This window comes from Temnothorax americanus, unplaced genomic scaffold (assembly GCF_048541705.1).
Source record: "Temnothorax americanus isolate GAGA-0224 unplaced genomic scaffold, ASM4854170v1 Scaffold1, whole genome shotgun sequence".
Classification (NCBI taxonomy): domain Eukaryota; kingdom Metazoa; phylum Arthropoda; class Insecta; order Hymenoptera; family Formicidae; genus Temnothorax; species Temnothorax americanus.
Genome location: NW_027509230.1, coordinates 3178685 through 3205679, shown reverse-complemented (window position 1 = coordinate 3205679; position 26995 = coordinate 3178685). Strand labels below are relative to the sequence as shown.

At 44.5% G+C, this 26995-nt stretch overlaps 1 protein-coding gene across 1 annotated transcript; it reads left to right on the top strand.

The window, feature by feature from the left end:
* The first annotated feature begins 401 nt into the window (after positions 1 to 401).
* Smox (Smad on X) lies at positions 402 to 26115 on the top strand. The gene is made up of 6 exons (XM_077400709.1): positions 402 to 976; positions 20890 to 21101; positions 21553 to 21788; positions 22094 to 22317; positions 22695 to 23008; positions 23441 to 26115. The coding sequence occupies exons 1-6, from the start codon at positions 777 to 779 to the stop codon at positions 23707 to 23709; spliced, it is 1455 nt and encodes a 484-aa protein (XP_077256835.1). The 5' UTR covers positions 402 to 776; the 3' UTR covers positions 23710 to 26115.
* The last annotated feature ends 880 nt before the right edge of the window (positions 26116 to 26995 follow it).

Sequence of the window (26995 nt, the reverse complement as noted above, 5' to 3'; positions counted from 1 at the left end):
ACCGTTCGCACCGCGTCCGGCGACCGACGTCCAATAGTAGAGTTTGTTATCTAGAGTTTTCAACTAGCGACATTTTTGTCTCTAGACAATAGCTATTTTTATTGGATGGTCGAATCGTCGGACGCCGGACGCGGCGCAAAGTACTTTTTTCGACGAGGAGAGTGAAACTTGAGGAGTGAGAGGGAAAAAATCCATTGAGGTCATCTCGAACGATCGGATTTTGCGTAGGTACATGATACGTCCCGTTGGCGTGATATTAAATCGAGGTATTACCGCAATTTAAAAGTTACTAACAGAAGTAACGCACTCGCGTAAACGTAGCAAACAGACGCGGCTCTCTATCCGTTTCGCAGTCCGCGGTCGGCGGCGAAGATCGCCGATCTCGGCCGAGCCGTGCCGAGCCGCGCGCTCCGGAGTCGGGGTATGGCTATGGCGGCCGTGGCAAAATATTTGCCGTCTGCGTGCGAGAGCGAAGAGTGAGTGAGATCTCGTTGCGCGTACGAGGCTCGCGAGCGAGTTCCGCGATCGGTATACGGCACGCGCGCGCGCGCGCGCGTTCTCACACGGCCGCCGATCCGCGAGCCGCGCCGGAGCACTCGCACTCGCCCAGCCGGAGCCGGGCCGAGGGCAAACCGGGGCGCGCGGCAAACGTTTCGCGTGTGCGAAATTCGCTTTTCCGCTAGGCGCGCCGCGACGACCGCGAGCCGTCAGAGCGGCCCCGGCCCCGGCCCTGGCCCTCGACGCGGGTCGCGCGCGCTCGTCTCAGGGCAAACGCGATGACTTCGATGCTGCCCAGCTTTAACCCGCCTATCGTCAAGCGGCTGCTGGGCTGGAAGAAGGCCGAGAGCGAGGACAAATGGAGCGAGAAGGCCGTTAAGAGCCTGGTCAAGAAGCTCAAGAAGTCCGCGGGCCTCGAGGAGCTCGAGAAGGCCATCACGACGCAGAGCTGCAACACCAAGTGCATCGCTATACCTAGGTACGTTCGTATAAACGCGCTTTCCGTATTCGGTGTTCGCCGAAATTCCGTTTTGATTCTCCTCGTATTTATGCGCGCGAGGTCGATCCGAGATGTGCTCGACGGGATGCACGGAAAGAGACGGAAGACGAGAAGGAGAGAAAAGGACATCGGAGCCGGTACGACGCGGACGGTGAAAGAACGAGAACGAGAAAGATGGAGCGGTGGGAGAGAGGAGGAGAAATCGCGCGCGAGCGCTCCCTCATATGCGCGCCGCGTCTGCTGACGCACACACGGACGGCTGGCTTTGCGCGTGTGCGCACACATGACGTATCCTCTTTTCCTATCGCGCGCCGCGACGCGCGCGTACACGCGGCTCCGTTCTTATTGAGATCTCGCCGACGACGTCTCTCGCCGCGTACGTAGCTCACCTATTCGTATGCGCGCGCCGATAACGATAACGCGAGGAAACGCACGGGTCACGTTTGTGGAACGGCGGCCGATCGGCGCGATACGCGCGCATGCACGCACAGGTAAACACTAGGATCCCGGGGAGGGCGCGTGCATGCGGGAGGCACGTGGTCGAGCCGGACTAGCCGGAGCCAAGCCGAATCGACCTGACTTTTCGCCGGTTTCTTAACTTTGCAATTTCGGCAATTTTCTTTTTTTACTTCTGACGGTTTTACAATTTTCTGTATGCAATTTCTCGTATTCGCTGTAAAATCAGTAAAATAACTGAAATGTGATACGCGGCTCGCTCCGCGCGTCCTTCATTTATGCGCGAGCAGCGCAGTCTCGCTAATTATCGGTAGGCTTGGGTTTTTGCGGACGATCGTTCGCGTCGTCGCGCGTCGCGCACGCTCGTCGTATTTGTAATCGAGGCGAGGACTCCTCTCTCGCCGGGTCGCGACGGTGACGCAAGTGCGATCGCTTTAGCACGCATTCAATGGAACTCCAAACGCGAGCTATCCGCTGTCATCGGGGTTGGGCGTTTACGCGTGAAATATATTTAACGCGTACAAACATTGCGAACAATGAGTTATCTATGAATCAGCATTCATATTTCGTCTGAAATATCGGAAATTTTATGTTTTGTTTGCAATTTTATTTTTAGTTATTACTGTTGTTCAGTTTGGGCACAACTTTTGGGACGCTATGGAAAATTAACGATGTGGTTTTGAAGATCTTAATTTTATACCTGTGAAAAAGAAATCGATGTTGCGCGCATATCGCAATCGTGAAAAGCAATACTGCTTTTTGTCATTTAACGGCTCAACGTAAATAATAATGTTCCCGTATTATCGCATGTCTTTCATGTCGCTGTAATTAGCAAAGAAATTATAACCGTGTGAAATGCATCTCTGGACTAATTTAGCTTAAAAATACAGTTTAAAGAAATCATTTGATCGTCCAACTTACGGCAATTCACATTGGTTATATCGTCTATACATGAAACAGGTTCGTGTAAACGTAAAAAGTAAACCAATTCGTAAACAATCCATATAAACGTAAACTCGTCGATCGCTCGCAAAATGCATAATCGCGCGCGCGAAGAAGCGCGAAAGCGTGCGAACGTCATCGCCGGTAAGCTCGAAAACGCGAAACACGCCCGTATGATCCTTGACCTATGACAAACGGTTCTCGGATTTCCCCGATCGTATACCTGTCCGGACGATAATGCGCCCGATCGCGTTTGGGTCTCAATCTTTATAAGTATATTCGAGCCAACTGCGCGGCGTCCGAAAGACAAAAGCGATCGATCGCGAGAACGATGTACATATATCTCGTTTCGAGCGAGGAGAAGAACCGTATATTGATGTAACTCGATAAAAGACTCGAGTCATATGCCTTCGCTTTGATCTCGCCTCGATAGAATCAATTGCGGCCATAAAATAGACGCGACGCCCGAAGACATTTTCTAATTAAACTATCGCGGATGTGTATATACACATCCATGCATATGCGTATACGCGATATAACGCGCCTGAAAATCTCCCTTCTTATTTTATTATTTTATTTTTATGTAAGTTGCGTAAGCGTACGCATCGGCGATCGTCCGCGATAAGCTCCCCTCGACGCGAAGCGTCTCCCGCGTTCGCAAAAATTAGAAATAGCGAGAAAACGATGTTCCTCCGTACTCTCCGTTGGTCGATCGAATTCTCACTGAGGAAAGATCAGCCTTTTTTCCGAAGAATCATTTGCAAAGTTTGTTTCTACGAAATCAGGAATCAGGATCCCATTGGCACACTGACTGCCGCGTCATACAAAACAAAAGACACTCCTCGTTTCAAGTCGAGAGCGCCTCGTTGTTCGACAAACGATGTCAAATTTCCGTTGTGTTTTATGACAAACAAGTGAATCGTGAGAGAAAACGCGCGTTTGGCTTTTCGGTGAAATTGAATATAATTCCTAATATTCCTGAGGCGGCCGACGCGTGGACGCATCGATCGCGTCGAAATTCTGAAAATGGAACGTGATACAGTAGTCGGGAGTTCCTCGGGAGTGCGTCGCGAGGAACACCCACATATACGTCTATACGTGCGGACGATTCACATGTTTCGCGTCGTGAACTCGTGACGACGAGAGCGTCACGAGAGGCGTATTAGGCGTATAAAACGATCGAGCTTCTCCGTGGCGGCGGCGGTTCGTTTCGCGTCACGGGACAACGGGCAATTGATTCACGCGGGGCGGCCGTTCCAGTTCCGCGCGCGTGCCCGCGTGCGTGTGTCTCGCGACTTTTCCGCGGGGAGGAAAAAAAGTCATTGACGAGATATACGGGCAAAACAAACGGAAAAGAATCATTCGCGAAGAACGTCGCTTTCCGCTTTGGCAACTCGACAACCTTAATGACCGTTGATGGCTCCGTTTTTTGCGGGACGAGTGTTTGTATTCCGCGAATAATACAAGACAGTTTTGTCGATATATGAGTAATCTTCGACGTGTCGTCCCACGTGGACGCGTACGCGATTCCTCGCAAGATCAATGAGAGCTATCGGTATCAGTGACACTCTGGTATCATCGGTGCGAGAAGACTCGCAGAAAAATTAAAACAACCGCACAGACAAATCAAAACTTATATACGCGACAATCTATAATCTTATATTTCAACTTTTCATTTTAACTTTTTTTTTTGTTGAACTCGTATAAACGACTTCATTCGAGCGAGTTGTCTTCGTTTAACGCACGACGTATCTCATTTCAAGATTACACAGGGAGCTTTCCAGCAAGCGGACAGAAGTCGACACAAGTGTCGTTTTGTCTTTGTTACTCATTGCCAAAAAAGAAAGATAGAACGACGTTCGTGTCAACTTGTGTCGCTCGTTGGAAAGCTATAGGCTCTCATAGATTCTTGTGTATATAAGTATGAGTATATATAAGCCTTGATTTAGCACTTCTTTTTTTTCTGGTAAGCTGACTTAAGCGTCTCGCGTTTCAAGTATGAGACGCTGAAAGGGTCGCGAGACTGCTATAGGGGAAACGAAGTCGGAATGTACGAAGATTTTAAACCCGGCGAGATGGTAATCCAGGTGTAAAATTACCCACGTTCCCCCAGTTGATCGTAGAATGTGTAAAAAAAATGGTATCTTCGCAAACTCAGTTGTCGAGACAATTAACGATCTCGATTAGCGGTGGTCGGTGGCGGTTCGTTATTTTTTCCACATCCGCGTGAAGCAACGCGGAAAAAAGACGAGGAGCGATAATCACGCTGATAAGCAACGCGCTGAAATCTTTATCTCGCGGGCCGCATTTCTCTCGTTGCAGCAATCCGACGCGATTAACCTTGTCGTTATTTCCCGTCCAAATTTCTAATCGATAAATTGATACGATGTACCGATGTAGCGCTTCCATATTTTATATGCGCGCGAAGAAGATTATTTCGATCACGATAATCGAGTAAACATCGAGAGAGACGACGATACCTGTTTACCCATAAGATATGCAGCTTCTCATTTTATCCTGCGCGGAATATTGAAATGTATATCACGATGCGCATCTGCAGCGGACACGTATGACGCAATAAAGCGCGTAATTAGCGTCGTATCGCGCACAGTTTAATTATTACGATACATTGTCATTAGTTATATAAAATAATCACGGGCGTCATAAGGGAGGATTCATTTTACGTTAATTCGCGTAATTGCGGGGCATGAATAATTACACGTTCTATATCTCGTGATTGTCGTCGGTTATCGGCGGTCGTAAAACACATTTAATCTCCCCATCGTATTTACATATATACGGATATCGATACGAATCTAAATCGCAAAAGGAGATTGGCTAAAAATAGGTTGTTAGGTGTAACTTTCTTGATGAATCGAAGACGCTTGCCTTTCTCACGCAGCGAGTACCTCCTGGTTACGATCTAATCAAAACTCTCTTTCGCTTATGTGCGTGGGTGTGTTCTCTTCGAGTTTTAACTTGACGTAATTAACTGTCAAGCGCATGCCGCATATTTAACTCTTTGAGTTATTATTTACGTTAATTATTTACGCACACGTGCCACGAGTTGCCGCGATACGCGATACACATTTGGTCAACGTCGGCTAATTAACTATCAATTACCTAATTACGCACGACTAAGTCATGCCTTCGTGTCACGTGTGTCTTGTCGTAATGAGGACTCATCTTTATCGTCGATGCGTTCTTATCGTCGCGTCCCAGACCGAAATATACCATAATGGCAAACGCGCAAGACAAACGTGGATGCACTTGCAATGTTTTTAAGGCCTTAATTGAAGAGAAATGCGCGTATAAATAAACTCAACCTATTTCCTTCCCGGGCGATATTTCTAATTCTCGGATGCAAAGAAGGATCGTCGATGCCCCCCCCCCCGCCGTCTTTACTTCCTTTATGATCTCTGACTCTGACCGAGCTTCTTCTCTCTAAACAATTTTCCCCGGAGAAATCCCCGGATGCGTGAGAATTTTATCGACGTCAGTTTTCCCGCTGTCCGGAAACTCTTCTGCGAATATTCGCTAACGCGGGGAAGGGGCCCCGCGTACTTATATCTAAGGATTAATCTCGACGATTATTCGCGTCGTTTGAAAGACCCTGTAGACATCGGAGTGACGTATCACGTGGCGCTCCGCTCTCGCGTCGTTTATGTACTTACACACATCGTGTGTCTATACGGTCGAAGCCGTAGGGCCGTAGGGAATCGATTGTCGCGGCGGCGACCAGCGGCAGCGGCCGCAACGGCGGCGTGCGTACCGCGTGACAACTTTATTAATAGTAGTCCTGGCTTGCCGGCGCGGTCGGCGAGGAGCCTCTCCTCGACCAAGGATACCCAGGCGGCGGAGAGAGGGAAAGAGCCTGTCATCGGGAAAGGCGCGCGCGATCCTCTCGGCGTATCGGAGTCGGGCGGGGACGCGCGAGTGGATCGCGCGCTCGTTCCAACGGTTTTCGGACGCGCCGTGATCGACGACGACGACGACGAGGGAGTCGCGCGCGCGAGGGAGGTATCGTTTGTGAACGGGGTTGTTAAAGAGGGAGAAAAGAAAAAGAAAAAAAAGACCCCGTAAGGATTCCGCGAAATCTGATAAAAATTTCGAGGCCTCGATGACGCGGAAAGAATGCCGCGCGCTCGCGACGATCGGCGACGCTGAGGGATGGACCGAGGTAATCGGATGTGGTGGTGCCGGTGATTTTCTCGCAGCGGCTCGTTCGCGGCCCCCCTTCCCTTCCCGGCGGTGAAGTGCCTCCCCCGAGAGAGAGAGAGAGCGCGTGAGTTGAAATTCTCTTTTAAGTAAAACGCGTTCGCGCGCGTTTCAATCTGAATTTTGAAATTCACCAGATTCGAATTTGTCGAGGGTTCCGTGACGTGGATATACACAGCTCGAGATGTATCGTTATGCGCGATTATTATGCAGCTTATTATAATATATAATCTTGTGCTTGTGCGTACGCGCGTCTATATCGATCGCGCTCTCATTGTGCGTTTTTTTTCTTCTGCACGATGTAAAAATATATACGTACCTCTCTGGTGCTCGTATTCCCGCTGGCATCGCGTTGATCGACAACGCCGCGACTCGGGGTTTAACGATAAATGCCGGTAACAATAAAGTTGGGAATCTATTATTAAGTTCGCGTCTCTCGGCGGAGGGAGAGAGAGGAGATCGCCTGCGGCTTGGGATTGGGAAACGACTGGAAACGACTAACCACAGTTAGGCTCTTATCCAGAATCCCGATGCAACTCGCAGTCCGAACCGCTAAGCAATTTTCATTCTTGTCGTCTATTTAGCTCTAACACACACAACAGCCGAGGTATTTTTTCCCTTCTATCACGTGTCACTAATCTCTATATCGCCTTTTTAAAACTTTTACCGAGTTTACGCTGTTAAATTCATAGTTTAATTAAACTCAATTTGAGTCATTTTTAACCATTCCTATAGGTCACCACCACCGCTCCTACTATATATGTCGTTAATTTAACTAAAACAAAGTTAAAATAATACTGTTTCATCGTGTTAAAATAATAAATTTCGACGCACGTATGGTAGTTCAAAATAACTAAAATGTTATTTAACTCAAGGAAAATGTTGTTTGACACAATGTCGGTTTGAACATCCTTATATTTGACAGTGTACCAAATGAATATATTTCCATCGACGTCTGTGTGACCCTTTGACTGCTAATTAATATTCTAATCGTAACTTTATATCTTCGATATAGAGTTTACCGAGATCCTTGTCACGTTCGCGCGAATAAAGCGCTGTCCCCTCCGCTTTTCTTCGTAAGAAATAAACTGCTTCCGGCAGTGAAAGCGTTAAGTAATACCTTCGATCGCGACTGACGTATCGGAATCGAACGGGAATATGTGGAATGTTTTTACGTCGTGCGCAACACGCTTGATCAACGGCCGCGGTAACGAGAGAGACACGTTGCCCCGTCCACGTCGCGTGCCCCTGCGACGCGACACGTTGCGCTCCTCTAATGAATCTCGTCGCGCGTCTCGGGGACACGTGCGAGCGGGACGCGCGCGTGCAGATGATGCGCGAAGTGCGTCAGCACGTCCCACGGATTTCGATATATTTGACTACCCGCACGGTGCGGAGCAGCAACGGCGGCGGCCTAGATATCCTCCTCGGTGCCTCCTGGTTCGAAACGCGTGCGCTGCACGCCGCGTCTCTCGCTCGCGTTTGTCAACACGCGCGCTTCACCTGCCGACTCGTGCGCGCGTGCCGATTCGTATCGAACCGAGATAACGATCGATGCGATTACGCCCGATCAGTTCCTGTTTCCCGTAATCCGTCGACGACCCACAGCTCTCGCGGAAGAACGCGCGAGGCGCGAGTTTGTTCGAACGGGTTTGTTTACATGCTGTCTTAAATCGATATCCGCGAAGAACGATATTATGCGTCGAAAACGCTACTCGTATAGTGTCAAATTTATATCTACCTACTCAATTTGGGTCATTTTTAATCATTTCTGTAAGTCGTCACTGCTCCAACTCAATATGTCTCGTTTTGTGTTAAAATAATAAATTTGGATAGTTAGGAATAACAAAATGTTATTTAATTCGAGATATTGATTTAAATTTTATCATGAAATATGGCTCCAAGACGATTTTTAAATGAAAGCCCTTCCGATCGATCAAGTATCGAAAATTTGCAAGTACTATATATGATCCCTTAGAATTTACAAATCAAATATGTGATCTCTTAGAATATCGATCGTTTGTTTTTTGTAAAACGTATTGCCTATAGAAATATATTATACCTTTTGCGTGTGTTCGCGCGCTTTCACTCATTCTCGATTTAATATTGGAAAAACTCGTGGAGCTTTCGGGACATTCGCGGGATTAATTTCCCGAATAACTGTAACGTGATTGCATAACGCGCGCCTCGCTTACAAAATCAGCAAACAGCGGAGCGAGTGTTCCCAGCTATCGAGGAAATTAAACTTTGTTCAACTTCCCGAATTTTATGTGTATCGCGCACATATGCGCGATGTCTATTGTCTAATCACGCGCGTTACTTACATGTACGAAACGAAACCGGCGATGCGCGATGCGGCGTCGATGCGGCAACAGCAGCAACTCTGGCGTTACCGCATTGTGTGTCCTCGTGGTTCGACTTGGATGATATGCGCGCGCGAGACACGACGTTAATTCGATCCCCGTTAGAAGGTAAATTAAGTCCCCGGAATAACGTCGTAGGAAACATGTTGCGAACAATGCGAACCACAGGAACGAATCCGCGGCGTTTCCCATCGTCGGCGTGCATCTCTCATTTCGAGGGGGAGGGGGAGATAGTGATTAAAGCTTTGAAAAATGGAATGTCGAAATTAAGAAAAAAAATGAATAAAAGAGTGATCTTAATTCTTTCGAGGAAAATGTCGCATTTTTAAACGATTAAAAAATAATGTATATGGAAAATAATTATTTTCAGGTTCACTCTAGAAAGAGAGAGATATATGTATCTCTCGTTATATATAATTATATATCCCTTGCTATATATAATTATCGATTGTTAAGTAGGCAAACTATTCTGGAAAGATTGAAAATGCAGGCTAGAATCGCGCGGGAAAGCACAATTTGCCGCGAATTCTGTTTTCGTTATTTCTCTTAATTTCCTCTCATCTCTTTCTAATACCATTGCCGTTTATTCTCGCGAACCGTTAAATATAAAGTTCCATATATACCGGGAATATTTTCACCGTGTATTATTTCAACATACTATTTAAATACAGCCGTCTAATTCTCTCGGGCTGACATTGAACACGATTTTCGCATTATCCAAATAAAACCCAGAATATCCGGCGGCCACGTCCGGTGCTCAGTGTGCGCGCCGAGAAATACCGCCGATCTATATACCGGCACGGTAAATCAAAGATAAATGTGAAGTGCGCTACGTGCGGTGCATTCTTTTTTTTCTGTCAAACAACATAATCGACTGTAATCAACTCGAACGTCATCTCGTTTAAATGCTCCGCGAGAGAAAAAGTGGGTCGCGTTGAATTTTACATTATATAATTCTTGTTTTTTTTGCTTCTATAAGCGTCAAATCCAGTTCTCCCTTCTTCGATGCGCACAACTGTTATAAACATCGAGATCTCGTTCAATTCGTCTCAATAATTCGCGATTTAGAAAACAAAGGAAAATACTCGTGTCCGCACGACGCGACGTGGACATATAAGTACAACGTATATTTTGCAAGTCGCTGGAAAATATCGAATCGCGTCGCGCGCGATTCAACGACCGGGTCAATCGCATCGGGAGGGAAGAAAGCACCTTGATTTATTCCTCCAACGCGCGCGTCATCGCTGAACTTTTTCTTCTTATTCGATGCGAAAAGAGGAGTTTATCGGCGACGAGACGTGGGGCGGGGAAGCTTCGTTTAACTGCTCCGTTCTCGTTTTTAAATCGCGAGGTGGAATCTTATAGAAATAGATTGGGACCGTCTCTTCTCCTCGGAGAAGCACTTTGCGTCTCCGGAGCGAGCCGAGCTTCGATCGACGGCGGATTTATCCGGTTTGTCATTCGAGGAGCTCTTCTTAAATCTACGACTCTTGTGTTCGCTTCTAACGGCAAATATAATTCCGCGTCTTTTACGTCACGGCGACGCAGAAGCGATTTACCGGACAATAAAGAAGGGGATGCGCCGTTGAACCTCTTTGCATATTCGTCGCGTTTATCGCTTCCCTAAACAATCTAGCGGTCTATTAATTTCTTAAATATTTCTGTATAAGTATAGATATACGTTGTTAAATCAGTATAAAGATAATTTTTATATCTGGACACAGTGTAAATGTGTAAATTATTTTCATATTGATTTAACAATATATATTTAATTGACATCTGAATATATATTTAAATATTAATTGAAGGTACATCCGTAAATTTTTATAAATGTTAGTTTCTTTTAAATACGTGAGAAGACAATTCTGCAAAACTAAATAATACATCTTTCTTTTGTTTTCGCCGACAAAATTAAGGGGATCACGTCATATTTCAATTTAGGCAAAGATTGAAAGATTTCATCTCGGAAATGCATCTGTATCCACCCAGCCTTATACTCAGAGCCGTTGATCTGACTCGGAGTCAATTGGCTTACGCAAGACAATTGACGCGAATAATTCGCGACGAGAATTAATGGCACCGATCTCGACGGGTACGGCGTCTCTCGTCCGGTCGGTGAGAGAAAAGAAAAGGGTGTAGATTTGTGCGATGCGCGAGGGAGACGGAGAGTTACGTAAGGGCCGACGTTCCCCCGCGGTATCCCGTTGCGCGCGCGGTTCGTCTCGTCGCGGTCGCGCCGCGCAATAACGGTGAAATGCGCCATACGTATAGACGCGTATACATATAATAGCATTAGCGATTTGTTAATACATTATCCGCGGTAAAAGTTACTTCGCACTTCGTTCGCACCGCGACTGATTATCGCGGCTGACCTTATGCTCGTTCGATTTCAGTGAAAGGAATCGCATACGACGAATCGAATCACCCCGTGCGGATAAAAGAAATAGAATTCCAAGGTGAGATATTTCGCGAAAGAAGAGGGAAATATTGTTGTATTTATGAAATCGATCTGTTTTAAAAGATCGAACTTTTTCAAAAGATCTATTAAATTTTTAAGTCGGCGAATGGAAAAGAAGAGAGATAATAAAAGCGAGGTGTATATGACAAGCACTTTTATATAACTTGTGTGCCATTAGGGGAATACATCTTCATCTTTATAGTACAGAATACCGCATATATCCCAAAATAATTTTCGAAATTTTCTCAATCAGTTTTTGCGAATCGTCATTTTCCTCCACGTTTTAAATACGAAATGATCAATTCCGTTATACGAGCGGATAAAAGGACGGATGTTCTATATCTGAATATAAACGACGTTTCCTTACTTCTATACTCGCGTGCCGTGGAACGGTATCAGTCGCTTGAGACTCAAGGTTGCATCGGTGTACAACCGTTTTATTAAGCGCATGGCAAGCGTCGACGATGAGGAAGCGCGGGAAAGAAGGAGGCGAAACAAAAAGCGACTTGCATCCCGAACGGTGCGGTGCGGCGGCGGTGGCGATGCGTCCCTTCGAATCGATAGCGGAACGCGGAACGCGCCGTAAATACCCGCCGAATTTTATTTCGCATTGTCGACGGGATTTCGTTTAATTACACGTCGCGGCGATAAATTGGAGTTAACAACGTATATCGGCGGGCGGGATGACGTGTTTCGCGTTTCAATTCCCCGCTCCGGTATCCTTTTCGCATCCCCGATATTTTTGGGACAGCTGTATGAAGTTCGCGTAACGTTTGAAAGCTTACTCCTGGCAATTGAAGAGCAATACGAGTGGTTTTATTAACGACGGAAAGCGTTTTTCTCTCGCGTTTCCCGCTCGCGACAGGCTGGCTGTAATATAGTCTCGTTCCACGGTGGAAAATAAATGGAAGACATACCAGAATACAGAAAGGAAGAGAGAGAGAGAGAGAGAGAGAGAGAGAGAGAGAGAGAGAGAGAGAGGGAGGGAGAGGGCTTTTTCATTAGTTCCCTCTCGGATATCGATATTATTGACGCGCGTTGCCGATATTTCATTAGCGCGCGCTCGCGAGAGACGCGATACTTTCTCCCGAATGAACAAAACGATTGCGATACGATTATACGTCCCAAGATATTTTAACAAAGACACGTGCGGAGCTTATAATCTGAAAGCGCGAAAGTTGTGAAATTTTATTCAGCTTATAGGATTGAGGCATCTAAGAGGAAGCGTTCAACTAATTAACAGTGTCAAATTAGCAATCTTATCTATTTCGACCCTTGCCTATTTTACTCGACGACACGCTCGATACAGATATTTAATAACAAATCTTTATTATAGTATGCTATTCTCGAACATTTTTATCGGGACTGCGTTTTAAAAATTTAAGATGGCATTTTCTCGACTTGCGTAAAGGATTCCATGAATAATTCACGTTTAACAGCGGACTGTCTGAAAGTTCAAGTTGAAGCCGAAAAATTTCCGAAAAAATCAATCATCTGTAGAACGACGATCAATATCGAATATTTATACGGAACATTATGTATATTTTTAGAAGTTACTCAGAACCTACTATATATCATTTCTATATCCACGCGCTCGCGCGCAGTTCTGTGCATGGCAATATATTTATATAATAATTTTAATCAACTCTCTCTCTTGAAGGGCTTTTTTTTATTTATTTATTTATGTATAAACAAGATTAAAAGAGGTCCCTTTAGTACACGTAGTACGATTATAATTGCAACATCAGCAAAAGACGCGGAATAAGATGCTGAAAGAAGAATATGAGAATAACAACCTTATACAAGTTACAGTGAAGATGTTACTTTTTACCTTTGCCCGTTTATCGTGAATTTTGATATTGTGTCTCACGCTGGTGTCAAATCGAGCGAGAAATTACCGCGATTTGATGTCATAATTTCTTAAAATAAATAAACATATTCGACCGAAAGATATTATGCAGGCTTCAGATAATAATACAGTTACCAGATGCGAGATGACGATGGATTCTGACAATGGGATTAAATCATCGAACGTTTTTCCGCGGTCGATTCTTAATTCGCGCGCGTGAAACGAACAGAGTTTCAAGGGAGATTTGGATTATCGCGTAGCCAGTGGCAGCGGGCCGATAAGAAGCGGACGGAGAAAGAGGTCTTGGAGGAAAAAAAAGACCGGGTCGATAAGACAAGTCGACGTAACGTGTAACCGACACGATAAGTTATATCTCCTTGAGGCGCCGAGCGGAGCGAAGAGAGCTACGCGTTATTTCGTTCTCTCGTATATGCGAGTTGCAAGGACATTAGTGGGAATATCATTGTACGAGATGCCAGTATACTTACGCGACGAGGCGATTCTCGATTGGAGAACGATTCGAGGAAGGAGTTTTGCCCCTCCGCGAGCCCACACGCGGTTCCGATTAACGGAGAATATCGGTATTTACAGTTCGCACGGCCGCATAATCGATTTGCATGCGTGTGTACAAACGGGCTATCTCTCGTTCCCGATGGAAAAATTCATCGCCATGATTCCCGTGCGTTCGCATAGTAATACCCTTGCGCTCGGTCCTCGCGACATCCGCGCGACCCGACGAACAAGCCTTTCTCTCGTAAATTACACTTTGATTAAGAATTTACGTGCGCACCGGTGCTTTTTGTTGCTAATTATTGCGTATTTTAACCCTCATCCGCGGACATTACACGCTAGTGGATACGGAGTCTTAAAAGGATTGTTACTTTTAGATAATAAAAAAAGGCAAATGAAAATAATTATGCTCTTTACTCGGTAATATGTATTGCTCTTTTTTTTTATTTTTCAATATTGATTGCATGTGTGCGCAAAATTTTTATTTGCTTTGCTAGAAAGAATATTTTGTTAAAATTGCAAAAATAAATGGCACAAGTCCACAGGCACAAATTGAAGCTTGAAATAGAATCATATACGCCATTCCGTACGAGAGTCGACGGCCGGGTTTCGGGTTCGACATTCATCCTACATATTTGCCTCGGTTTTATATACGAGGTTAATTAAGAAATTTAAAGATGCGTGAGGGAGTTATTATAAGGTTAAATGGCTGCACAAACTCGTTTTCGGAGATCCATGTTCCAAGAATTTAAATTGCCGTTGTTCAGTTTTATTGGTTGGAGATAGCTGGTGTCTGAGCAAATGTTCCCTTTGAAGTTGTGGCACGATACCGTAGAAGTCGACGACGACGAGATCATTGAGCTTGAAATGTTCACATTGCGTACATTTGGAGGATTTAAAGGGAGCTAATAAAATAGCTAATTTTTTTTTACCGACTAACACTGTTAAACATTAAACGATGAAATTTAAACTGATATCTTGAGTTAAATAATATTTTGTTATTTTTTACTGTTATGTGTGACGAAATTTATTATTTTAATTTCATTGATTTAGTTAAATTAACGATATATTGAGTAGGAGCAGTGGCGACCTATAGGAATGATTGAATGACTCAAATTGAGTGTATAATTGGACACTATATAATTTTAACAGTGAAGGAGAAGTGTGCTCACTTAAGATATTCCGCAGCGAAAAACCGATACGTTTTTGATAAGAAGAAAAAATCCTCGCGGCAAAGTTGAGTCAGAAATCTCCGTAAATAGTAAAAAGAAAATCTTGAAAATTTTGATTCTCCTCGGAGCTCCGTTATCGTGGATCTGCTGCTGGATCGTTCCGTGATGTATCGATCTGTGCAGCGTGGACGATATCTCGCGGAAATGAAATCCGAGGAGGAAATTATACGCGATGACGGTCAAGTCACGCGGCAGAAGCCACGCAGGAGGGAAAAAAGCCTCCCTTCGCTCACCCCCTTCCCTCTCGCGTTCGCGCATCGCGTATCTCGAAAGTGCGCGGTATCCCACACACTCTTGTCCTTCCTCTTCTTCTCTCTCGCGGTTCGCAGCTGCCGCGATAATGGCCGGTTTACACGGAAACCGGTAGCTTACCTACCGGGGCTAGTAGTCAAGTAGTCGGGCTTTATGCTAGGCCGCTTAACTGCGTTTTCGAACGAGTACTCGAGCAAAACGCTGCTGTTTACACAGTCGCGAACTCGCTTTGGGCGACGCGCGACGGTCCGGTCGGCGCGGCGGACGCGGATCAGTCGCGATTATGCTAAAGGAATACGCCTAAACCGGCATTCTTGAATTATCTTAATCCGAGCCCGCCCTATTGACGATGATCCCCGATGGGGGACCGATGAAAGCTAGCGCGAGGCTAAACGATTATAACGGAACGTTGCATTTTGACGAGCGATAACGTGAATATCGATAACGATATAATTCGGTTGTTATGGGTTGTCTCTTTACGCGGATGGTCTATTCCTCTCGGCGAGATTCCGACTATCCGTGGTGTGTAGAGCGGCCATAAACCGGCCTTGTGCAGCCATTGTGGTTCACGTGCCGCACGGTATTCTTTCCCTTCTCTCTCTCTCTCTCTTTCTTTTTTTCTCTTTGAACATGAGTGCGCGCGTACTTTCTGTCATATCTCTGACGACTATTAAACTCATTGTCATTGATGTTGCGGTACGCGGCACGACAAAAAATCTCTGCGACTCGCGACAGGTGACGTTTAAAACAGCGTTCGACAATACTTCCAGCTTTAATTTCTCGTGGGGTCGAGGAGGTATATAGGGCAGAGTCACGAGCCCGGAAGATTGTTTGTCGAGGCGAACAGAGAGATTTGCCTCATTGTGGCCTCATTGCCTCTTCAAAAGTTATAACGAAAGCTGTTCGCTTCTCTTTTGATTGTTCCGAGTATCCATCGTGTAGATTAATTGACATGAATCATTCAAGTCGGTAATTCTTACATTAATATCCACGCGACGAATAGTATGAGATGAAGACCACGTGTTAATTCGGCTATATATTCGATCCAGCGGACAAAACGTGTACACTTGAATATTAAAGGATGAAATTTAAACCAATATAGGATCAATACCTTCAGTTAAATAATTTACGTAACATTTTGTTAGTTTTAATTACCATGTGGTATCGAAACTTAATATTTTAACACGCGTCAGTATTATTTAAACTCCATTAGTTTTTAGTTAAGTTAACAGTATATTAGGTAGGAGCCAGTGGCGACCTATAGACCTGTTATAGGAATGGTTGAAAACGGCTCAAATTGAGTAATTCGACACTGCCGAATATGACGTTAAACGCTCTCGAATTAGGTTCTCCGAGATTTTTTACGCTATCGAGACGCAGGTTGAGACGAGACGCGATCATTATTAGTTATTAATGGAGGCGATTATTCCGTCGCCGCAGGGTAAGGTTTAATTAGGCTCCGGTCTAATTCTCCGCATCGACACGGGAGGCGAGCCCGTTCATTAATAGGAAGAAAGAGAGAAAGAGAGACAAGGACACGATGGTACGGAGTTCGCGGCTGCAGACGCATATTCAGCCGTTCCTGAAATATCGCAAACATCCTCCGAGGCCGGAACTCGCGGCGAGAACCGAGAGAACGAGAAGGGACGGAGAGATTCTCACGCGCCGGAATCGCGCGCGCGGAAGATTCCTGATCTCTTTCACGCGCATTGGGTAGCGTTCTGTCCGTCGATTTTATCTCCGATTATTATCTTACGCTGTAACGATCGAGGCGAGGCGAGACGTAATTTTATTAGGGGCTATGATAATTCCACCCCGCTGCGTCGGGTAAAATTTTAAATTCACGCTCATTCGTAACTTTTGCAGTGACATTCTTCTGCTAATAAACTCAATCGCTATACACTGTTAAATATTAAAAGATGAAATTTAAACCAATACCTTGAGTTAAATAACATTTTATTATTTTTAATTATGCTATATCGAAATTTATTGATGAATGAATTTTAACACGCGGAACAGTATTATTTTAAAACTCCATTGATTTATTTAAATTAATATTATTTTAGTTAAATTAACGACATATCGAATAGGAGCAGTGACGACTTATATAATGATTATAAAAATGACTCAAATTGAGTATAATTTGACACTACAAATCTAACGGTGTATCACGGCGATCGGATTAGAACGAGGACTTTAACTCGGTAACTCTATCTACTACGTGGAAGTTACCGCGAGAGATTAACGCGGTCGATGGATGCTGTCGCGAAGAAACTCTGGTCGGGATTCGCGCGTCGCAACGTTTCGTTCCGACTGTCTTGCCACACGCCATTAGGTACGCAATGGGTGCCTAAGCTCCTCGACATGTCGCGGGGTTTATTACCTAACGCGGCGAGCGGCTACGAATCCGAAGCGCGTCGTCGTAACGTTTCTTACGTAACGACCGAGAGAAAGAGACATCAGGTGTGGATGCGAAATGTTCTTCGCGCGACCGCGTTTCTCTCCGTGTCCCTTCCGGCGCGGCGCGAGGAACCTCCAGAACCGCGTGTCGCCGAGATGTCTCGCGATCAAGTTTCGCGATCTCGGCTCGCGACTGGATACTGGATGCTCGACGTGCCGGCGAGGAGAGACGATCGAACGAGTCGCGTGAGCGAGCGTTTTCCATATTATTATGTAACAGAGTGCAGTGTCACGTAGAAACGATAATTGAGAGCGTAACGCCGAGAGAGATGAGAGATAAGAGACCGGTGGGAAAAAGGGGAGAGGTAAAGAACGCGATATAGGGAAACGAATATGAAAAAAGGAGATCGAGAGGCGGTGACACGCATGCAAGCACGCACACTCGCGCAAAGAGAATGCAGATGCGAATACGTCGAAAAAAAAAAAAAGAAAAGAATTCAAGGCTGCGTGACGTACCTCATGCATTTATGCGTCAACAGAAACGTTACACGTCTCTAATCTCATCATAATTTTCATAAACTCGATTTTTGACTACTGGAGATCTCGGTCTCTTTTCCGTCTTACGGAGCAGTAAAGGATTTGTTTATCCACGTGATTACACATTGGTTAGACGCGGTCTGACTTTCAGGTCTAACTGCCGTTTCTGAGACACCTCCGGCTCTCTTTTTTTTTTTCGAGAGAGAGAGAGAGATCATCTGTCTCGGAATGGCGAGTATCGCAGGTCACCAAGATTTTAACCTGTGCATCTTTAGTCGAGCGAAGATCTAAAGATTTACGCGATGACGAAATCCCGATATTTTTATACCTCCTCTGCAGTTTTTTTTTCGTTGATTCTTAATAATTTAAATTAGAGAAGGCGCGGGCGACCTCGGCACAGTCGGAAGTCATATATTTTTGCGTCTCGGGGGGACACGCGCTAGCGATAATTGCGGGTACCGACTGCCACCGGCGAGGCTTTGCATTTGCAAATCGCTCGCGCTTAATTACGAGGCATCGGTAGTCTCTTTTCCATAGGGGGAGGGGAGGGGGCTTTGCGTTACTCTGTTGTACCGGCTCTTTAATCGCGCGCGACGCGAGATTACGCGAGCGTGACGGAACGAGCGAAATTGCACGCGCGAGAATTTTGCAATTAAATACCCGCGCCGCGATTACCCGTTCCGCGAACGCGGTCTTCGCTCCCGCGGACAAGCCTGTGCCAATAACTATCATTTACATCGCCTCAAGGATCTCCCCCCCCCCCGTAACGTCTCACTCGTAATTCTTTTCACTCGCACATAATATAATACGTGCGTTATCGTTTATCGATGCCTATATCTCGACCAGTCGTCTCTTCGGAGTTATCCTCGAGCTATCCTCGAGTTATCCTCGACTTATCCTCGCGCGAACGTCAGACTTCACTTCCCGATCGAAATGAGAGCAAACGTAGCATTATAGCACCACAAGCACATGACTTTGGGGGAGGCCTATGTCCGACGATTAAGAGAAAAAAAAGGGCATCTGACAAATAATTATTCGTTTTATTCATGTTTATATGATTCAAATTTAATGGCGCAACAGTCCGACTCAAAAATAAAACGAATAATTGTTTGTCACGTGTACTTTTTTTTCTTATCGTTTGTTGATCTGGTTCAGTGTACAAATCAGATGGTGCGTCTTGATGTTGCGCAGTGGGTTCATTCATATCCATAACCTGAGCCGTTGAGCTTGAAGTTTCCTGTCTACATTAAAATGTAGCGCGATAAAGAAAATGAGACGAAAATCTTATTTAAAAATATTACAGTTATACACTTTTTTTTATCGACACTCTCCTGGGATTGGGATATTCGACGTCGCTTCGTAGCGTTATCTGCGATTATCAGCATCGAGATGAGAATTCGTTGAGAGTTCACGTATAGCATTTTATTTTTCTCGTGAATGTATAAGACGGTTTCCTCTCCGAGTTCTCCTTAATTAATTAATCCGACGAATCTCTCACGCACGTGTCTTGTCGGACACGCACAGAAAAAAAAGAAGTGTCGAATCAAAATTTATATGCTCGTATACAATTTATAATCTTTTTATAAGAATTTCAACTTTTTTTTTAACTTTTTTTTTCTTGGTTCAACTATATGTAAAGGACTTTGTTCAAGCAAGTTGTCTTCGTTTCACGCAATATAATCTCATTTCAAGATTATACAGTAGATTTTTGCATATATATACGTATATAGTCTTGATTCGACACTTCTTTTTCTTCTGTGCGCGTTTTTCTCCTGTTCGAATGCGCGAAATGTCTTCTTCCTCGTCCGTTTGAATTATAGAATTGGTTATCGCGCAATTCTGAGGTATTGATGTATTCGTACGTGACGAATAACATCAAATGTGACGCAACTGTAACGGAATCGGCTCGAAGTCCGCCGGAAATATCGACAAGCTAAACGGGCATTGTTACAATCAGCCGCGTTTTTCTTACCTCGATTCCCCTTCGTCTCTTGTTTTACGCACCTGGATCCGCACGGAAGAACGAAACGCGTGATCTCGCGCCAGTCCAGCGAAATTTCTTCACCGGAAGGCTTTGCGCAGCGAATTCCAGCCGGATTCTTTTTCCTCGCGGACACGTCGCTTCCGGCGTGCTGCATGACGCGACGTAGAGCCGGTAGAGCCAGCCGTAGCCAGATTTGATCAGAGAAGCGGAATCTCACGAATGCGTAATTTCGCGTGGAAAGATTTTTTAACTCTTTCATTAACTCGCGCACTCCTAAAATTCCGATAAATCAATTTGCACGCGCGTATATGCGCGTGTTATATGGATATTAAAGAAATTAATAAATGTCAAACTAATAAATTAATAAATACGAATTTATATAAATCGGAATGTAAATTTTGAATTTTACAAATTTATTATTAAAATAAAAATATATACATCAATTTAACAAATGTATTATATCAATATGATAGAAATTTAATAAATCGTAATGTGAATTTCGAATTTATTAAATGCCACTGGTGGATTTTCTCTCGTCATTGGTGGGGATTTTAAAATCCATACGTTAATCTCGGATGAGCCGATATAGATAAACGTTCGAAAAAGGTTGCGACTCGACCTCTGGATTCCATCTCGTTCTGCAATTCGCAGTTCTGGAAGTAACGTGAGTTTTTTGTTTACTCTTCCACAGGCCTAGCCCGGGCGGTGTCGGCGACAACGGCGTTCAGGGTGTTCGCGGCAAGGGCGGTTTGCCGCACGTGATTTACTGCCGACTCTGGCGCTGGCCGGACCTGCAGTCGCACCACGAGCTGAGGGCGATCGAGCACTGCGAGTACGCCTTCACCCAGAAGTGCGACGAGGTCTGCGTGAACCCTTATCATTATCAACGAATACAAACGCCAGGTACGCGGGGACGGGAAGGGGCAGACAGAACATAAAAACCTTATTATCCTAGAGCATTCTAAAATTAGACAAGGATATAATTGTTGTATGAATTAAATGTTTAGTGGTTTTTTTAAATCCATTTTTTTAAAGAGACCGCAACTACCATTAGAAAAAACTGCCTCAAAATTAAACCTCTAATTTACTTATACAAAAGTTGAAGAAAAGATAAAATTTATACCAAATCCCTCCCTGTGAGGGTGAAAGGACGATCAACGGCATCCGTTTTGCTCGAATTACGTTCTCTTTTTTTCTTTCTCTCCCTTCCTTCTCTCTCTCTCTCTCTCTCTCTCTCTCTTTCTCTCTATTTCCGTTCTTCTTTCTCGGGAGAGGGCTGTTAATCGGCCGTTACGACCGTAAGCAAAGCGAGACTAGATCGCGTGACTATATCGCGGCGCACGAAACTTTGCAGTTTTGCCGGCCATTCTCGTGCCGCGGCACAACCTAGCCAGCGACGAGAACACCGTTCTCTATAACACCTCCCTCGAGGAGCTCAGCGTCAGCGTGCCGGAGAACACGAGCTTCCACGCGACATTGAATCACCAGCACAATCAGCAGCAGGGGATACCGCAGTCCTCGCAACAGCAACAGCAGCAACAGCAGCAGCAGCAGCAGCAGCAACCAAATAATCCGTACCAAGGAATGCAGGTCGGTAACTGGAACGGATCGCGTTAACAAGTTGGCTTGCCCAATTTATTGCCCCATGAAGAAACTCATTTTTATCACACTTATTGTTTTAATTACTCGTCTACGCTATAAATACGTTATAAATAATATGTTATAAATATGGATAATTAATATATTATTTGGCTCCATGCGCAAACCATATATCCCATAACATCGATTTTATATTAGACTCTGTAGATGAATAGTTTACAATATCCTATGCTGTATAATAAGGAAACGGACCGTCAGATTCGGAAATGTGACACCATGGATTTATTTATGTTCAGAGCATGCAGGCAACGAGTCCGGCGAGCGTCGGGAGCTTGGGAAGCGTGCAGGGCTCGCCTCATCCCGCCACAGGATCCATGGATCCGCCGGCAGATACGCCGCCGCCGGGCTACATTAGCGAAGACGGCGACAATATGGACCACAACGATAACATGTCCCTGTCACGCTTGTCGCCTAGCCCTGTAGACGCGCAGCCGGTTATGTATTGCGAGCCCGCGTTTTGGTGAGAACCCGACTGATTATTGGATAACGCGCGTGGTGTACCCTCTTAAATACATAAACAGACGCAGGAGAATACGTTGCACGTTGTCCGCGAGACAATTTCGATCGCGAAAACTTTTAATTCTCTTCCGAGCGAATCGAGACAATGATGAAGTTACAAAACGAAGATCCCCCTTTGGATAGGATTAATATTGACGTAAGATAAATTGGATAAGAGATTGATATAAAAAATTAACGTAAGAATATTAAAAAGCGGAAATAAAACCGACGAATTAATTTGCATAATATCCGCGATGTGAAGCTTCTGCTTTTCTTATGATTCCTCTTCGTCACGCCACACGCGCTACTCACTCGTAATACCTTCGCTTTGCTTGCCAGGTGTTCAATTAGTTATTACGAGTTAAACACGAGAGTGGGCGAGACGTTTCACGCGTCACAGCCGAGTATAACCGTGGATGGCTTCACCGATCCAAGCAATTCAGAGCGCTTCTGCCTCGGCTTGCTGTCCAATGTGAATCGCAACACGGTGGTCGAGCAGACTAGACGACACATCGGCAAGGGTGTCAGGCTGTATTACATCGGTGGCGAGGTGTTCGCCGAGTGTTTGAGCGACTCTAGTATCTTCGTGCAGAGTCCGAACTGCAATCAGCGTTATGGCTGGCACCCGGCCACCGTTTGCAAAATACCGCCAGGTAAACGAAGAAATTACTGCCTCCTTCAATATGTATATATTAGTTTGAAGATAATTTCTTCTTCAAGTTTTTTTAATTACGAATTTATCCATGCTCCTTGTTTTGGATTTGTGTAAGCGTATTAACACAGGGATTGAAAATTATCAGCTGGCTTGGGTTCTTACATTTTCTTCCGTTCTTTCCCCGTATTTATTAATTAATCTTATTTGAAATATGAATTAGTAATTTATCGGAAGTCTTCAAGATCTTCCATGTGCGTTTTCCGTCTTTGATGATATCCATCTATATCTGATTTATTTAGTAATTATTGTTCCAACGAATAATTAACGTCTTTTATCTGTATAAAACAATAATTACTTAAATAATATGATGACTTGTGTTTTGTTCGTTGTTCTCGGAATCGGTGTGAAATTTATTTTTGTTGGCATGCAGGATGCAATCTGAAGATCTTCAACAACCAGGAATTCGCGGCGTTGCTCTCACAGTCGGTGTCGCAGGGCTTCGAAGCGGTGTACCAGTTGACGCGTATGTGCACAATCCGGATGAGCTTCGTGAAGGGCTGGGGCGCGGAATACCGCCGGCAGACAGTCACCTCGACTCCCTGCTGGATCGAGCTGCATTTAAACGGGCCGCTGCAGTGGCTCGACAGGGTACTCACACAGATGGGCTCGCCCCGTCTACCCTGTTCCTCGATGTCCTAAGTCTTTGCATCCTCCATCCGTTCGTTCGTGAGAGAAGAACACGTGAAAATATCCTTCGTGTGCTCATCGTCGTCATCGACATCATCGATCGGTCGATCCATCCATTTGTTTCTTTGTCGCGTACGATGTGAAAGTTAAATCCGTTGTTCAGAGTTCCCTCGAACGAACGCCGCCGCCGAGTGACGTATGCAAGAAAAAGGTGACGTACGATCTTTGCGCTCGAAGATGCAGTCAGCAATTGGAAGAGAATGATAGGCTCAGGCATAACGATACCAAGTTTCCTTCGCGCTGAAATCGCGATAGTGGCTTTCTCGAATTGTCCCGCGATCGACCACGACGTGTGAAATGCGTGAAGATGCAAAATTGAAACGGCGACTCGCTCGCGTGGCAGTATATAAATATTATAGTAGATATATTAAAGCTTGATGTCCTACCACGATTCGTTGTGATCGAAAAGAGGAGACACGGTGATGCGCAAGGGCGCGAACGAGACACGCGGAGCTTCGCCTCGACGCACTTGTATCGCGCGCATGTGCACCGCGTACAAGATATATCCAGGGTGATCATAATCCGAGTTTAGTCGATTCGTAATAAGAAACAAACAGAAAATGAGAGAGAGAGAGAGAGAGAGAGAGAGAGAGAGAGAGAGAGAGAGAGAGAGAGAGTGATATATATATATATATATATATATATATATATATATATATATATGTATGTATGTATATATGTACCGCGCGTTAACAGAGCTCAGTCTTTTGTATATTTTTATTGCTTATTCAGGCAGACACAACTATTAACAGTCGTACTACAGAGTATACGCCAAATCTTTACTAGATATAATATACATTATACATAATATGTATGTGTGTGTGTTGACTTTACTAGCTCGCTATAGTGGGAGGAGTTCACACTTGAATATTCTATATCCACATAAACACGGAAAACACAACATACACACAAAAAACGCCCACACACATACACACACACACACACACGTATATACATACATGTATATATGTTATGTTTTACGATATTTGTTACGGAAGATTACGATAGCATATATCGACGGGAATATCCAAAATTGTTTGCGTTGTGTAAGACTCCAGTTCGCAACATAATATATATCTAAAATCAATATATATACATATATCAGGAATATCATTGATATGTATTTTCTAGTAAATTAACAATACGCGCTATACGACTCACTCGGACTATGTACATTTAACGCGATTGCTTATGAGAGTTTAGCACATTGAGTATATTCACCCTGTTGTTATGTATATTTTCTTTGACAACAAAAGAAACGTAGACGTTTTTAAAAATGCAAGATTTATATGCATGGAGAAATCTTTTAATATATATACATATTTAATATATTTAATTCATATATATGTTGTATTTTTCTTTTTTTTTACTCTTTTTAGATCTCTTGGACCAAATAAATAAATTTTGCCTTGTCTAACGGTAAAGGTAACAGTAAATGCATCTAAATTATTATTACGAGTACCCAGGTGTGTCTTCTTATCCTCTCTATTGTTTCCGATGAATATTGATTCCGTACTTGAAATATCACGAAGACTTATCCTCGCGTTGGGATCTGCCATCTAAATATTTGCCTTGGACATTATTAGGGTTCTCCTGCCTGTACGGTTATCGCGAAAAAATAGAATTACCAATTCGCCTTAATCCCTAAAATTCTGGCTACTCCTCGAGCTTTGAATCTTCTGACATTTTCTTGTATTTCCGATTGGCAGTTTACGTCCTTTCTCGGGTAACTCCCGAATGCGAATGCGAGCGCTCTCACCTTGAAAGGAAGACTGAAGCCTTCCCTGCGAATTCAGTTCTTTGTTGTCTGCAGAATCGTAAGCGAATTATCGCCGAACGTAAGATCGTGTCATGTAATGTGTAAACCATCACAGTTGACAGTTTGACGAGGCAAGTAAAAGAAAAAAAGTACACCGCCTAAATGAGGAATAGAAATGAAGTGTAAGAATTGTGTTTTCTTAATTATCAAGAGTGGCGTGAACATTGTGTAGGAAAAAAGACGTACCGAGTGTCTCTTAAGGAGAAAAAAGTCGATGTCTTGAAAATGAGATCCGTTCGTCCCTGTTTAAGTTTTGTCGGGCTGTGTCTGTGGGCAATGTTGACAATACGAGAGATTCAAGTCGGCGACTCGTTCCCATTTAACCGGAGATCTCAGTCGACCCGTTAAAATCCGTTTCTTGTGATTTGTGTTAAATTTTAGCCCGAGACTTGCGTATGTGTCATTTTACGCATTTTAAAGGAAACGATCACAGCGATTTTTTTGTTTTCAAGTCGACGAAACGCGACGAGGCGCTTCTGCGTTAGCGAAGAGTTACTAGCGGCTTGGTCTGCGAGTTTTTGCTCCGAACGACGATCCTTACCGCTGGACCAGGCCGGACGAATTCTCGACGAGCGGAAGGGACGAGGTGGAAGATTGCGTTAAAGAATAAATAGCGTTACCTATCGGCGCCCGGGGCTGGACGGGGCACCGTGGTGGAAGTACCACGTGCAACTCGAATGCAAATAACGAAACTTCAACAGGCCGACTCTAAACATCGCGCGGTCACGCGAGCACGTTGTACTTTTATTTCGAATTTAGACACGAATGAGGTCTTGTTGAATACTCGGGCTGCGTGCGATTGAAACACCGTCCAGTCCCGTCACGCTGAATTTATACATACGCGATCTGATTTGTAGTGAGATAGAAGAGAGTCGAAGGGAGAAGCATACAGTGTGAATGAAAGAGAGCGTGAAAGAAAGAGAGAGAGAGGAATGGGAGAGCAATTATCCAGATTGTACCGCTACTTCGTAGCTCAATTTCTTAGATAAGCGTGCCGGACTCTCGCGGGAGCGACGTCTCCGCCGCGAAAGTCGCGTCTCGTTGAGTCGACGCGGAAAAAAAGTGTCAAATCAAGACTTGTATGCTGGTATATACGCAAGAAGCTATAATCTTGAAATGAGATATATATACATAACGTTGAACGAAGGAAACTCGCTTCAATGAAGTTATTTATATACAGTTCAACCAAAAAAAAGTTGAAATGAAAAGTTGAAATTCTTATAAGAAGATTATATATTGTAGATTGCGTGTATATACGAGTATATTATATAAGTTTTAATTTAACACTTCTTTTTTTCTGTATAGACAAAAGCGGGAACGGGATGGGGGTAGAGGGGCGCAGCATTGCGCGATTATTAAAACGGAGAGTTCAGGGTTTATTTTCTTACGATGTGTGCACATCTCTGTCGCGCGCGGTCG

Excerpts from the sequence above, each read along its gene's own strand:
- Smox (XM_077400709.1), top strand. The coding sequence starts at position 777 with ATGACTTCGATGCTGCCCAGCTTTAACCCGCCTATCGTCAAGCGGCTG. Across the intron at positions 977-20,889 it reads AAGTGCATCGCTATACCTAG|GCCTAGCCCGGGCGGTGTCG; the intron begins GTACGTTCGTAT and ends ACTCTTCCACAG. Across the intron at positions 21,102-21,552 it reads TCAACGAATACAAACGCCAG|TTTTGCCGGCCATTCTCGTG; the intron begins GTACGCGGGGAC and ends GAAACTTTGCAG.